This window comes from Octopus sinensis, unplaced genomic scaffold (genome assembly GCF_006345805.1).
Source record: "Octopus sinensis unplaced genomic scaffold, ASM634580v1 Contig07101, whole genome shotgun sequence".
NCBI classification, from domain to species: Eukaryota; Metazoa; Mollusca; class Cephalopoda; order Octopoda; family Octopodidae; genus Octopus; species Octopus sinensis.
Window position 1 is genome coordinate 235,913 of NW_021829832.1, and position 16,788 is coordinate 252,700.

At 37.2% G+C, this 16,788-nt stretch overlaps 1 protein-coding gene across 1 annotated transcript; it reads left to right on the plus strand.

The window, feature by feature from the left end:
* The first annotated feature begins 14,057 nt into the window (after window positions 1-14,057).
* On the plus strand, window positions 14,058-16,401 carry LOC115227719 (leucine-rich repeat-containing protein 51-like). Its single transcript, XM_029798466.1, has 3 exons — window positions 14,058-14,093; window positions 15,830-16,255; window positions 16,288-16,401. Exons 1-3 carry the CDS (start codon window positions 14,058-14,060, stop codon window positions 16,399-16,401), a joined length of 576 nt encoding a protein of 191 aa, XP_029654326.1.
* The last annotated feature ends 387 nt before the right edge of the window (window positions 16,402-16,788 follow it).

Consider the following 16,788-nt stretch of genomic DNA (forward strand, 5'->3'; position numbering starts at 1 on the left):
AGACCCAAATCTGGTCGACCGAGATTGTTATCCCCAAGATCTGAACGCAAATTAGTGAGAATTTCGAAAGCAGACCCCACAAAAACGGCAAATCAAATTAAATTTGATATGAAATTAAATTCTATTGTAAGCACAAATACAATTAAAAGATGCCTACAAAGAAATAATTTGAATGGGCGAAAGCAATGCCCAAAACCAAGTCTTTCCATATGCCATAAAAAGGCTAGAAAAAATTGGTGCATTGAGAAATTAACTTGGAGCCAAAATGATTGGGGTAAAATTATTTTTAGTGATGAATGCAAAATAAATTTGCATTCAAACACAAAAAATTATGTTAGAAGGCCACCAAACTCTAGATTTGACTCAAAATATTGTTTAAAAACACGAAAATTTTCTCCTAGCATTATGGTCTGGGGAGCTATTGCTGCAAATGGATGGAGAAACATTGTCTTATGCATTAAAAATGTTGATTCCGCAGAGTATCAGAGAATTATAAATGTTGGACTCGAAAATTTTTATGATGAGACCATGTATCTCCAGCAAGACGGCGCTCCTTCCCATCGGTCCATGTCGACAATGAATTTTTTTCAAAGGAAACAAATAAAAATCTTAGAAACTTGGCCGAGCCAGTCACCCGAACTGAATATTATTGAAAATATGTGGTCGGTACTAAAACAAAAACTTTATGATCTGGAACCAAAAGATCTTCCAGAGCTCTGGAATTTGACCAAAAAAATTTGGTACGAGATTGATAATTCGTACATTGAAAAATTATACAATTCACTTCCAGAGCGAATAAATGCTGTTATAACGAACAACGGAGGAAATATTAATTATTAACTTTTTATAAGTTTAATAAATTTTCGGTTTTTTTTAAACTGGTCCGGAACATATGATCGAGTATAAAATCGATAATTTTAAAATTGCGCCAAACATGAATATCTGTCCAAGTTTTTAAAATAGAATAAATGTGTTTAAGCTTATCTAATAAGTTTCTCTAAAGAACCGTATAAAAATAATTTAGGATTGACTTGGAAATTGAGAAAAATAGGGTGGTCCGAAACATTTGAGCGGTACTGTACAATTATCCGCGATCGTATTATTCTTATCCACGTGCGTGGAAAACCACTGCATCTTACATTTATGCATATATTATTTATTTAAGGGACTTAATAATCGGCTATTTAAAAAGTTGTTAAACGAAACCAACAACGAGTATATTGATCTACTTCAATACAACAAAGTTCGCTGGCTTTCGAGAGGGAACGTTCTCAATCGGTTTGCTTCTTGTATACAATAAGTCAAACTTTTTTTAAAAGAGAAAAAAATTCATTATGACGAATTAAGTGATGACCAATGGCTGCAGAAATTCTATTTTATGGGTGACATAACACCAGAATTAAACAAACTTAATTAAGAATTGCAAAAGAGTGGAAATATTGCATTTTTCATGTATGAGAAAGTGATATTATCCTTCTCCCGTTCCGTCAATAAAAGAATTAATGATTCTGAACAACACGGAAAAAATCAAAAAACACTCCATCATGAAAAAAAATCAAACCTTAAACAATCTTTTTGACAGATTTTCTTAATAAATAGAATCTTACTTTAAGTCCTTTTGGTAAGATTATGTTCATAAATTTCAAAAGCCTTATAAACCGGATCTCTCTATAAACCGGCCGACTTTCATGGTCCCATTGGAGTCCGGTTTAGACAAGTTCCACTGTATATGATTATAACACAACGCATCATTCCACAACGAAAAATATTCCACTCAATGTTTTTATGGGAATAATAAAAAAACGAACCCATATTAGAAACAGAAATAGATTCCATGATTGCTTTCGAGGGAGGAGAAAATTCAGAAGAAAATGATAATTTCATAGATCAAAACAGAATTCAAAATATCAGAGAAATGAGAAAATAAGTGTTAGAGAATATAGAAAAAGCTGGAGAAAATATGAAGAGAAAAAGAACAATCGAAATTGACGAAGAAGAGACATCGGTGGTCAGATGATATTGAAACCTGACTTTGATACAAATGTATCCACCAGAAATGTACCAAACAAAATAAAACCTGTGACAATAATCAAGATTTCATTTTCATTATTAATAAAAATTTGGGCATTAAATCACCAATTTTTGTACTTGGTTTTACATATCTTAAAAATTTATTTTTAATGTGTGCCGTGAATTATTTTTTTAAGATTAGTGTGCCGCGAGAATTAATTTTTGAAAAGCTCTGATTTAGCCGTGGGAGAGAATGTCCTACACGATATTGATGCAAATCCGAATAATCGAAAATACCCCTTGTATGATTAGATCGATTCAACTATATACGAAATATCCCAAGTTGATAAAGACACGTGCACACTTAAAAAATGAATGACAATTCATTCGAACATGTACACAAAAAGTCGTTTAAAAAATGGTTCTTCACATACTCAAGGTATTGAGTCTTTATGGTCACGGCGAACTTTTCACTTCATACTTTGCTGAGTTTGTGTGGAAATGGATAAATGATACGTATGGTCATAAACAAGAAAACTTTTCAGAAATTTTTAATTGCTATAAACGAACAATATTCCTTTCAAGAATGCCATTTCAGTAATATCATATTTTTGTAAAATGTTAATAATTTATAAAAAGAATATAACTATAATAATTAAAATTCAAAATTTAGTAGAAATTGATCATTTTAGATTTTAGGGCGCTAAAATACAAGATCGCCCTAAAAAATGTATAATGTAATAAAATATGTTATTGATTCAAAAAATTGGTTATGTGGGTTTTGCCGACTCTTGGTAAAATTCATTCAATCAAAAAATTGATAAAAAATTGAATAAATCGACATAATTCCATTATCAAGTTAAAAAATTAATATAAAAATGTCAAGATAATAAAAGAGATTTTTTTTAAAGACCAAATAAAGTTTTAATTAATAAAACAGATTGACTTTGAAGGAATAAAATCAAACTAAATGATAAAAATGATAAAATTTCAAATTCTGTAATCAGAAAATGAAAGTTCATAATGATTTATTCCTTACAAATCAAATTAAATAAGAATGTAGCAAAATACATACAAAATACTAACCAACTAAGACAACCACGTGTATCAGCGTGTTATAATTTATTAGATTTATTTTTAAAAATAGGTTAACCGGAGTGTAATAATTTAATTTTAATAAATAAATATAAATTTTATTTATATTTTCCATAAGATTCTCCTACCAATGTCAGTGAGAAGTTGAGTCGCTGCCTTGCTAAAGATTCCTGAGATCTCTAAAAATTTTGAACTCTCACTGAATTGTCAATTTCGTGAAGAAACATTCCACAAAATGGAGAATTAAACTAACCCTTAACCAGAACGTAATCGGCGAGGTCAGAATGGAAAGAGGTATACTTCAGCGTGATTTCTTATTGCTCTAAATCTTTGCACTTGTTAAGGACCCTCTCAATGGAAGTCTGGACACAAGTACCCAAAAGTTATGATGGATAACCAAAATTATGGTTTATTACATATACAACAATGACCTAAAAATATTTTTTTAATAAGATACAATGATGATTATGATGAACGAGGTAAATAATTTCTTCCGAGCTGCCGGACTGGAAAAAAGTGTCGAAATATTCGCAACTAATCTGGCTGACCTTGAGCCGGAAGAAAAATCTTTTGATGGGATGGAGGTCACAGATACATTTGAGTGCTAAAAGATGACGCCACGTATTGAAAAGCAAAGTCTTTTTGGAATCAAAAAAAGACAAAATTAAACTCTTAAAAGTTATTTAAAGCCATTAATGTACACGAATTATCTCTCTATAGCTACAACACTGGGTTCGTTGATATTGAGTCACCAAAATTTGAACAAATTGAGAAAAATGTATGCAATATCGTTTTACATCAACGAATTCACTTGAAACCTGCAAACAAAGAAAGGCTTTACCTCCCAAGAAGCCAACTCCAAAGAAGATTTGTATCCACTTCCCATAAAGTGAACTGATACTTCTCCAAATTCTTCCTGATCTTGAGAAAAGTCTCGTTACTGCCTAAGGAAAAAATGGGATTCTGCTGGTAATTAATGCAAAGAAAACACACTTGGCAAAAAACTTCAGGGAAATATAATTAACATATTTTGCAACAAATCTGCAAAAGATCTTGAACATACAGCGGAAGCCTGCGAAGTCTATCTCCAGTTTTACTGAATGGCTTATAAAGACAACTCCCTTCAAAACGCTTGTGAGGACGACGGGGTCTGTGTTCCATGTTAAAACATGCTGGCAACAGCCCAGACCCTTGGATTCTCGTTCAATCAAAAAATGCGTCAGATCTTTGACTGAAGACAGAGAAAAGATGCGTAGATTGATTGGGAATGTCGGGATCACCTAATTATTTCTGGCGTTGACGGTGTTCTTGGTTTAAATAAATTAATAAATGCAGCTCAACCGCAGTATATTTACTTATATCCAATAATCCAACTATTATAGAATTTACGCCATATCTTCATTTTCTTTTATTAATCATTTTTCCCCGACAACAATTATGTTTGTGTAAGTAGTTATCCGTCGTTCACTTTTCATTGCCCGCCTGGTCTCTTTGGCCTACGGTCGCCCCAGTCTCCTTATCACTTGTCCTGCAACGGTGTCCAACAAGGCGACTCTGGGTCCTATTCTTTTTGTCCTGGCAATTGATCCCGTTGCCAGAAGTGTATCCTCCCTTTTTAATGCATGGTATTTGGACGATGCCACTATCGGAGGTACTTTCGAATTCTTTTTTGACGATCTGAGAATTTTAATCCCAGCATCACACGCAATTGGGCTCAAAATCAATTCCCCCAAAAATCTGAAATCTTTAACATCAGTTATGATGTTCGCCGTTTCTCTGTTTCCCGGTCCTGTTTTTATTGAGGAACTGTTTCGCCATTTCTAAATTATTGTTTACTTTTAGAAGCGCACCATGCTTTGCCAATCCAGAGAGCCTCTCCAGATTCGACCATGTCCTCAGGACTTGCCTCGAATCAATATGTAATGCCCATTTTGACGATCTTCGCTGGGAACAGGGAATACTCCCCATCAGTCATGGCGGCATCGATGTGCGCTCAGCCATTGACCTTTCTTTGTCAGCATTCCTTTCTTTTACACATGCAACGAGCACCCTTGTCCAAGAGATTCTCCAACTTGTTACCGAATCTTCTATGGACTCAGAGTCAGTCAGCGCGGAAAGTCACTGGCTTGGGTTGCCTCTTCTGCAAAATACACACGCATAGGACAAATGGAACAGGATCCTTAGTGACCAGAAAATGAATAACCTCAAGCCTAAGCTTAATCAACATCGCTTGGCTTATTTATTGATTGCTTCGTAACCATATTCGGGAGCTTGGTTGACTGCCATCCCAATGGGATCAATTGGAACCTTATTGGACGATGATTGGCTGAGGATCGACGTCTCATTGCGCCTGGGGCTAAACGTATGCCGGGAACACCGGTGCCGCTGCGGATCAACCGTTGACCTCTTTGGATTGCACCGATTATCGTGTCAGAGAAGCTCCCGACGTCTCCCTCGATATACTGCCCTGAACGACATAGTCAAGCGGACTCTCGAAACTGCCGGATTCCCATCACTGTTGGAACCGGTCGCCCTGGTTCGGGAGGATGGTAAACGTCCTGATGGCCTAACAACTTTTCCTTTGGAAAATGTCAAGTCTCTCATCTGGGACGCAACTTGCAAGGACACCTTCTCCTCCGGAAACATCTTTACGTCGGCCGCAGAGCCGGGCTCCGCAGCTAACCTGGCAGGAGCGCTAAAAGTCAAGAAATACAGTGCATTATCGCACCGTTATATCTTTGCCCCGATCGCATTGGAGACATCAGGAGTCTTTGGTCCCAGAACTAAAAAATTCCTTATAAAAATGGTGGACTTGGCAAGCAGAAGGAGAAACGATCATCGAGAACGGACATGACTTTTCCAACGCGTAACAATAGCCATCTTGCGTGGGAATTGCCATTTCATCTTATCCTCTGCTGCTAATTAGTTACTCGTTTTTCCTGCTTTTGAAATCAAAAAAAACTCAATTTATTAAACAAATTATAAATTTACTCGTTTTGCTTTATCTAAAGTGAACAAAGAGGCTAAACTATAATCGGGTAACACCCATATTATAAGTAGATATAGTAGTAAAGCAATCCCCCTTTTGATCAGGTAGTCAAAATTTGTAAAGAAAAAGTACAATCTATATCTATCATTGTTGTCAGGAGAAAATCATGCTTACCAGATTAGGAAATATCCAACTGGAATACAACCACAAAATACCATTGCTAATGAAGGACAGTTCATTCACAATGTCCTCCCTCCCCCAAGAAGGACGCTTTAACAAAATCACTAGATGGTGTTCTTAGACCACAATAATAGCTCAAAAAATGACGTAAAAGTTGAAAAAACCATATTTATTAATTATATATTAACTGACTATTTTTGGTTATTGTAATTAGGCGATGACTTTGATTTATAATTTATTAGAAGTTCTTGGTAGAAGGCACAGGTAGTTCGTGCATCAGTGCGAGATATAATATAGAAATACAATGCTGTCATAACCAGCAAGGGAAATAAGAAAGTTATCATAGGAACGGAGTAATGATTTTCAGGAAATACAAACTGCAAAACGACAAAAAGTCCCATTAATGCGACAATTACAGACACGTCTCGGAAATATAACTTTGGTTTCATATTTTCCTGAAATAACTGTTCGGCGTCTTCAATAGGGCCTTTATTGCAGCCAATATTTGTGTTTACATTTTCTAATTTCTCGTTAAAATCAATCAAAAATGTCGCATAATACCCCACGTGATCAGAATACCAATATTTAGTGGTTCCAATTTCCTTAAAAGTAGTCCCAAATCGCGTAACCGAACACTCTAACTTTACAAAAAATGAAATTACTGTAATTGGAATGGTAAAGCAAATAGTCTATGCGTGATCCGGGATTATTTCCCGAGTAAGGGTTACCCGGAAATCCAAATGTGACCAACTAACAACATTTTATAGTCAAATCCACCTTTGGATCAGAACAAGAATCGTGCAAATCGGTGAGAACATTTAACAATAAGAAATCTTCATTTTGAGAGGAAGAATTGAGGTCCCCCGCAAGAATGGCGACATCGGACGACTGGTGGCACTGATTTATAAAACAGGCCAGCTGATAGAACTGTGTCCTCCTGTCCACAGCAAAGGAATTTGTGTCCGAATAACTGGCAATAGTCTTGAAGTGTCATAAAACACAAAAACGTGGCAATTGAAGATATCAACGGTTTTTCCATAAAAATTGATTCTGACAACTCCGACACCCTTCCCGCCGTACCAATCTCCGTGTGTGATTTGGTGAGGATGTCCATTCATGGTAAATTTGTAAAAAGATATCCACAATATTTCATGTCGAGAAAACACGGCTAATCCTGACCCAGAAAAACCACTTAATGAATGACTAATTTTCCATACCTCCGAAAGTAGTGAGAATAACAAAACCTAGCAGTGTTAGCAATAAGGTGGTAGTCATTAATATCCCACAGCTATTATTAATCAATAATTAGAATACTTCTTGCAGGCAAACTACGTTATAAGGACAGTTTGCAAGTGTCTCCCCAATCGCCTCCATTCGTGTTTTTCTGTCCTTGGAGACGAAGGGTATCGGGATTCCCCTATTCGCTATAACGAATGGCTTTTAACCAAGTGTTGAGAGTGACCACATTTAAGTCCATTATGACCTATTAAATTAATATTTTATTTCCTAGCTAAATTAACAATTAAAAAAATCATTTTTCAAAATTTCAGCCAGTTAAATTTCGTTATCCTTAGTCACTTGCTGTCTGTCGATTTGGTCACCTTCTCGCGGTGGCAGATGATAGTTTTATACTACGAAAAGACCCCCAACTACTCCCCTGTCGGATCGATTCCGCAACGTCGGTGGCAGCAGAGCAGTCGTGAAGCCGTTTCTCCCAAGGACCTCTTTGCTTATCAAACTCGCCCTTCTCCTTTCCGGAGACATTGAACCAAATCCTGGCTCCAGCAAGAAGAACCCATTACGTAGCTTGCAAATCAACATGAATGGGATTGCTCATAAGACTGCTGAACTTTATTCTTTCTTGGAGAAGCACGGCGTGGATATTGCTTTGGTGCAAGAAACGAAGCTCTCGACTAAAAATCGTTTGCTTGATTTCTCGGGTTACTCATACGTCCGTTGGAAGGTCTTTTACGACCTAAATTCTGATCACAACCCGATTATTTTTGAGAATGCCCTAAAATCCAACATCGACATTCAACGGCGTTGTTATACAAATTACAAAAAAGCTTCCTGGGACGACTACCGTCTCGCTCTAGAAAAATCATTGAATGATTTCGATATCATCAACTTTCGTTCGACTGACGCAGCAGTCAATTATGTACTTATCATCTCCATCTCTAAAACATTCATTCTCAAGGAATTATACAAAATTTCTCCCAAAGTTACAGCCACGAAGTAAACGCCCTTATAAAGACCCGTAACAAACTGAAACGGGAAAATCTGCTGTGTCCTTTATAAAACTGAGGAATCTAAACAAACAAATCACTGCTGCCATAAATCGGCATATTGACTCGAAGTGGAGTCAATTTATTGGTTCTATTGATTATAGATCCAATTCCTCCAAAATTTGGTTAACCCTTAAAGGGATGAATGAACTAATGTTCAAAAAGCAAAAATCGCATAAGTCTGTTGTTTCTCGTCCCCGTTCAGATATGTCACTCAATCCGGTTAAACACACTAATGAAATATTGCACTTCATTAAGTCACAAAAAATCTAACAAAAACGACCGGAAAGTAACCAAAGAAGACTTCCCGTCAAAGATTCTATACCGACTTTCACTGCGGAGAAAGTCTCGCAATGCATTAAAAACTTCAAAAACTCCCCTGCAACTGGCCCTGACAACATTTCAATCTATCATCTCAAAAGACTATGCCCTAATGCTATAAAAGCAATAGTCTCTATTTTCAACAATTCTGTTGCGAAAAACGAAATACCATCCCTCTGGGAGAAATCATGTATCATTCCATTGGTCAAACTAAACAAACCGGCTGGCATTCCAAGTTCCTACCGCCCAATATCTCTTCTGTGTACGCTAGCTAAAATCCTTGAAAGACTAATACTCAACATGGTTTTAAACCACTGCACTCAACAACTACTCACTTAAACACTTTCGCAATCTGTCCTGGACGGCTTCAATGAGAAGAGACCCCCAAAACGAACAGTTTCGATCGATGTCTCAAAGGCGTTTGACTCGGTGTGGACTCATCAACAAAATTTTAGACAGACCTAAACCCAAACCTCAAAACCTGGCTTGCAAACTTCTTATCGGGTCGAATGGGATACGTCTCCCTTATGGACCACTGTTAAAAACAACACTATCTTCCAAATGGGGTACCGCAGGGTTCTGTGTTGTCCCCTTCCCTGTTCAACTTATATTTACATGACTTTCTTACGCAGGTGACATTATCATTGCTTCTAAACACGCAGGTTACATATCAGCCTCTCTCAACATCCAGCAAAAACTATACTCCACTGAGAATTGGTTCATTGAAAACAGACTCGAGGCTTCGCCCTCGAAATCATCGGTCACCTTATTTTCTTTCGAGAGAAGACAATCAAACCTTTACCCGAAGTTATCTCTCTTTGGTTCTGACCTCCCACTATGCAAAAACCCTACTATCCTCGGACTTACTTTTGATCCAGCTATGTCCTTCAACAAGCATGTCTCTAACATTTCTGACAAGGCAAACAGACGCAAAAACATACTAAAAGCAATAAGTGGTGACATTACAGGCCCCAAAAAGCCACTCCTCAAACAAGATTACAAACAATACATACGCCCGTACTAAGTTATGCGAGTCCAAGCTGGGCGCCCTGCCTATCAATAAACTCGACAATGACACTTCAATCAGTACAAAACAACGCACAATATCTGGGTGTCTGAAATCAACCCCCATTGATAACCTCCACTGTGAAACAAACCTTTTGCCAATTGAAGATCATCTAAATATGAGAGGAGCGCAATTTTTATTTGCATCTCGAATTCCCTATCATCCATGTTCTGCTCTAGATTTGCTAATTCTCGTTCAGAGAAGAACACTATATTTCCGGATCATTGCTAAAATTGATGGCTTGCACCAATGTCCATATCCAATGAAGAGAATTCACGATTTGATATCTACGTCAGCTATTCTTAAGCTGACGCCTAACTCTGTACTCAATAAACCTCCTCCTGACGTTCTGAATTGGTTCTCGACCGTTCGGCTCAGACAAACTTGGCTCGTTTCCGTTATGGTCATCACTCCTCATTAAACCACTATGCACACAAAATGGACATCTCGATCTCCCCCTTTTGTCCCATTTGCCGTGCTGACGAGCACACAACTGCCCGTCTATTCGTCTTGGTCTTTTTTGGCTCCGTAAAAAATTTGCCATTCACTTCCCGGAGGTCTTATGGGAGCAACCTGGGAGGGCGCTGTTGTTTCTGCAAGCTGCTGGTCTCATAACTTAATGTGAGATCGGGGTTATGCAACAACAACTTCCGTTGCTCTAGCTGTTGTAATTTCCATTATATTTGACAAAGAGAACAGACAGGCGAAACTCATATAAAGTTGGAACACTCCTAGGAGATAACATTACCAGGAGAAAGATGTCGTCGACTATTGCAGTCAAAAGACCACATGAGTACGAAACCGCAAAGTTGGAACACCCCTACGTGCCAAGTTAACAATACTTTTGTTAAGCCTGACCGCAAGGCAGGGACAGAAGAGCATTTGAGTCTGAACTAAAGTCCCTCGACACGACTAGAATTTGGCATTTCACACAAATATAGAAGTCCAAAGGGAAAGTTGATTTAAGTAACGCAAAATAATACGCGTAATTACAGAAACTAAAAAACTCTGATTCCTTAACATTAATTCACATGGCAGTAGTGCTGTTGCATCGCAATTAAAAATATATTAAAAACAAAAACTAAACAGGTCTTAGTCTAAACAATCGAAAATTAGTGGGGGCCAAGCCCATGGAGGTCTCAATGCTGCCAATAACGCAGCGAAGATAATCCTCGACACAACTAAGCAAATTCGACCGACAATCATCCATGATTTCACTAACACTGGACAAATCACACAAAATACAAACTCGACCGTCCCAACTTGAAACTGCAGGCTAAAAGAATCAAAAAACTCATCAGAATCCGGACAAAAATTCAGAACAAGCTTCACCACATTTGTGCGATCATAATCAACAAAAATAACAAAAACTCTAAACATGAGACCAGTAATACTACTCCATAGCATCCGCACAAATGACATTATAGTTAACACCAATATCGATCAGATCGTACAGCAAATGCAGCGCGTAGTTTGCACGCACACAAACTTTGTAGAAAAACTAATAATTACGAGGACAAAACAACCTCATTCATTCGTGACAGTTTTGCAGGCCACGAAATATGCCGACACGAATTAATCAGTAAATTTTGGACAAATATCTCATAATCACAGGGCTCATATTCTACGACGGAATAATCACACCATATACCAAACTGATACCCAAATTCGACCCCTCGGACCTCTGCATTCTTGAACTCCTTCATGTTCTCGTAACAAATCTCGACGGAGAGTGCAATTCGGACAGTCAGGCGTGTGTCGACTAACAATACTGTTAGACTATAGTCAGCCAAATCCACCACCACACAATTATTGACACTGAATATTACAAGCTCTATCACACCTCAGAATTAGTTTAATCCGATCTTTCAGCTCATTTAAATGCCCAGAACACAAAACACGACTTTGTTCCTTCAAATCGGCCAATTCGACGCCGAGCATTTCGTTTTCGGCAATCAAAGTTTGTTCCGCGGAAAGACTCGAATTCACAAGCCTACAAAATCTAATAACAAAAAACTTATCAAGTTCTTCAACTTTTTTCCCCAATTCACAATTTTCTAGAATTTGTTTGAAAACACAAAACCCTTCTCCAACTCGGAATTTCTCTTCTCCCTTTCCTGCAACTGTTTTTGCTCTGATTTTTTTAAATTAACAAAAAGGAACCCTCGGCTTGTTTCTTCATAAAAGCCTTCTCACACTCATCTGCTTTCCTGACAAGGATTTCGAACTATTCCCTCAAAACGATTCCACTAACCTGTTCCCGGTGTAATTTAGCCTGGTCCGCCATTTTCTTTTTATCTACCAGTCTTTGGAGACAGAATTGGCCTCCCCCGCTGTAAATCATTCCAAACAACTTTTTCAGTTTTTTCTAAATATCCCAAGTTTTGACAACCATCGTGGCGGTTCCATAAACACGATACAGCGGCATCACCTCCAACTTCAACACACGTGGAAACCCGTCGAATTCCCTAAAATAATAAAAACACGCCAAAACAAACAAATCCTCCTTGGTTGTCTTTGGCATTTTACCAAAGTGGAGAAAATAGGCAAAACGATCCACAAATTGATTCTACTGGCTAAATCATGACACTCCACCGTAATTTGAACTCCGTGATGATTTCCCAACTGGTCATCAATCTCTCTTAGGTTGAACAAATCGACTAGTTTGTCCACGGAGACATACTCATCCTAACATGTTAGAACACCACCCACCTCTTCTAATAATTTTTTCCAAAATATACGACTTTCTGTCATTGTTTCCACCGGCACTGGATCTGGACATGTTTTGTAAATTTTATCAAACAAGCCTATTTGTTGACGATGGAAAAATACTTTGAATTCGGATTTGTGTTTTTCTTTTATTTCTCTTAGCCAGTTCTTGCCTGGTTACTTCTTTGGTTAAGATATCTGTGGGTTAAGACTGGACATACCTTTTATATCCTCCTCAATTTCCTCTTCTATATTATCAATAAAGTCCAATAACCTTTCCGCATTGCGAGATCTACCAAAATACTCCCCGTTTTCCCAAAATTCCCAAAAGTTGTGGTATCTAGCACTTCTAAACACGGCAAAACCTCCAATCGTTCTATTTCGTCGAAAAATATCGCTGGTTTGATCAATGCTTGCTCGCGTGCTGAACACACGCCTACTCAGTGTCCTCGAATTGTCACCATATGAACAATAATTGCCATATTTAGACACATTTTGAGTGTAATCTCCAATCTTTAGAACATCACATCAAACCATAAATTCGAGTCAAATCCACGTGACCAAAACTCGAGGAATCTGACTAATTCAATAACACAACCACAAACCGACTCTTTTCGAGATTTCAACCTCTTCACTCAATTGCCGGGACATGGAAACCACTGTTTGGTCTTAGAAATGAGAGAATCTACAAAACCACTATTCCGTCCTTCCTCATGGTCTCCTCTTGAGAAATCGAATCTACAAATACCACAATTTGTCGTTTTAAACTGTTTAAATAACTTTGATGTGACTGAATGAGTTCTTTCAGTTATTAAAACGTTAATACCAGAATTCATAGAAGCGATTCTGTCCAATTCCTCAATCAAAACTACGACAAGTTTTGAATCAAAACAAACCACTGGAAGGTGAATCCTCGTCCATAGAAATGTCTGAAATAACTACATTCCGACACATACCCATATCCTCCTGGAAATCCGGCATCACTGGGCTCTTGGTCTGTCCAGTCCTCGCTGTGTCTGAATTTAATATACAAATATAACCAGAGGATGTTGCAGTTCTCATTATCGCAGTATCTCCATAGTCTAAAGTTATAAAAATGTAAAAACTGATAGTTCCACCGTAAGATAGACCGGGATATGTTTTTTTACTGTTAGAATTCTCCTGTTGATTCGCTGTAGACTTGAGACCTTGGAATAAGAAGATGACATACCCCGTCCTTCCGTGGATGAACCATATTCCCCCATTAGGATTGTATTGTTGGACAATTTGTTATTTGATGAAGTCTCGTCAGGGTCACTTCTGTTGTCCTTACTCGAGAGGATAGTGGATGGCATATATTTTGAAGAGTGACTGTTGTTTATTAGGCAATAAAGCACCTCAATTGGTCTTTTACAGGCGTGGAATGTTCATGTTCGGTGAAGTTGAGATCAATTGTTTGGTAGGTGAAGGGTAGTAGATTATTAAAGTCTTTTCTTTCGGGAGATTCCTTAGTGTCGGGATGGAAACTCACTCTTCTTTCAGATTTAAGTACTTTGGTTTTATTTAAATTTTTCTTAAAAATTATTTTAAGTATTTAAACTTGGGTTTCTTTATTCGGATTCATAACAAGAGACTAGTTAACAACAAATAGCGCGTAATTATAATTTATTTTATTAGTAAATTAAATTTATTAATTTTAAAATCACATTATTATAATTAAAGCTCCAAACAATTTAATTTTAATACTATATAAAAAATCAAGAGTCACAAATAGCGTATTCGACAAGTGCAGTAGAGTGATCACCTTCCAGTCTTTGTTTAGACAAATTAAAATGTTCAACAAGACAATAGAATTAATAAAACTTTAATTATTTAAAATAAAAATATTATTAAATATTAAAAAAATAATTAAACACGTTTAAATAATAAATGGTTTGTGGTGCATTTCTATTATATCATAGTCCCTAGTAATCACAGAAGACTTCCAGCACATAATTCGTTTGTGCAACTCAAACATCCAAGGAAAGAGGAAGATCGTCCACGCCCTAATCGGAATAAAAGTACCCCAACCACTCACTCCCAGGGAGTCGGACGTAGAATTGCCTACGCAGTCTGTAGACTGGCCAAAGTGGACATGACTAAGCGTGCAGGGGAAATGAATCCCGACGAGGTCCCCGAACTGGCTGATTCCGTAGCTCAAGAACATAGCCGACATTCTGAGTGACCCCGTGAAGTATGGCCTCCCCGAATGGATGTGCAATCGGAGGAAAGACCCCAAGGACGGCACCACAAGCCAGGCGTTGGCCGATAAGCTGGAAATCAAATTCCGGGAGGATTGTGAGGTTATGAGGAGGTCGGGCTGTCATCGATCCTTCCGTCACCGTTTTGGGTCCTTCTGCTCTCCTCACTCTCTAGACTCCGAATGCGTGGTCAGCAGACCAGGACAACTGGCAGGAAGGGTCGCACTGTCGGTGTTATAAGGAAGAAATAATTTGTTTTGGTTTTTTTTAGTCAAAAATGATGTTTTAATAGGAAATTAGTGAATTATTGAATTTAAGGGTTCTGCACGGAGGGTTAGTTGAGGGTCGAGTTCTTCGTCTACTCCGGCGACGATGGCACTGGGAAATGAGTTGGGACTTACACATTGTCCCCGCGGATTATGTAGAGTCCCAGAATTACTTCTTCTATGTCTTTTTCAGAGCTGAATATGCGTTCGTAGCTGTCGTTTAGGACTAGATTTATTGTTTGGTCGTAGCCTATGAGGATTCCCTGGGTAATGAGCGGGGGGGTTAACCATTATTATTCGGCCGTCTGAGGTTACTACACATACTTTCTCTATTACAAATTTATGTAAATAAAATATACGATTTTTGTATTTCTCAAGGGTAGACGACATAACAAGAAAACTCGTGTTTAAAAATGTTTATTTAATTATTCTTATTAAAAATATATATAATATATTTAAATAAAGAAAACATTTTTTAATTTATTATGATATTACTCATAAGTTTTGGATTACTCACTAATAATATTAGATTTCTATATAAACAGCTCAAAAAATAAATAGCTCAGAATAAATTTTATATTATTAAAAATTTTAATTTTATTATTTAATTTAAATCAATAAATAGTATTCTCTATGGCAACAATGACTTCAACATTGCAGTCTGCTTCTCGCCTTGACTATTCATTCAGAGATTTTGCATCCCTTTCTGGTTTTATACACGTAAAAAAGCCAAAATAGACAGCACAAAAAATGACCCAAGAACACCCCCAGGAGCAAAAAAAATCTTGAAAACTGAGGGAAAATGGGTCTCCAAGTCAGTCTCCTTCAGCAACAACTGCATCTCCACCATGGAAGAACTCCCCTCAGTCATATCCCAACTTCTGGCATATCCCAGCGAACTAACATGGCTGGATCTTTCCTTCAACCGAATATCGTCAATCTTGCCTGTTTTATTCCCAAATGTTCATTTCCAGTTATTTTCTGATTTTCCGAATTTGTATATTTTGTATCTTCACGGAAACGAGTTGTCGAGTGAATCCGACCTGAAACACCTCAGTGACATCAGGTCTCTTCGAAATTTAACTTTGCACGGAAACAAGATCTGTGAGTTGGAGGTATGTGGGCTGTTTCACCGTTTTAGGGGTATCGAGAAAAGGTTTTGTGCAGACTACCGCAGCTGAAAAAGTTGGATTTTACGACTATTACTTCAAAAGAGCGACAAAATGCTGAAATTTGGATAAAATTGAATTCTAAAAAATAAATATTAAAAAATCGATTAAAATTTATTTAATAATAAAATTGTGACCTTTTCTAGTCCATTGCTATTTTTTTACCCCGAGAGTGACAGTTGGATATTTTTAAAAGCTATTCAAGTCGGGATTTATAAATAACATCTCTTAGTAAGATCGTATGGAAGCGAATTACTATTCCTGGCTATTGAAGACGACTGCTTGTTCATGTCGGATTAAAAGTGTCTTTTATTTTTGTTTGATGAATAAATTTTATGATGAAATTTTACATTCTGATTTAGGAGATATTATATGAATAGTTCATTATTTGATTAATTTAAAAGACAAGTTCATTTGTTATAATTAAGAACATATATTAATTGTAATTAATAGGTTTTAGTATTTACATCTATTTGATC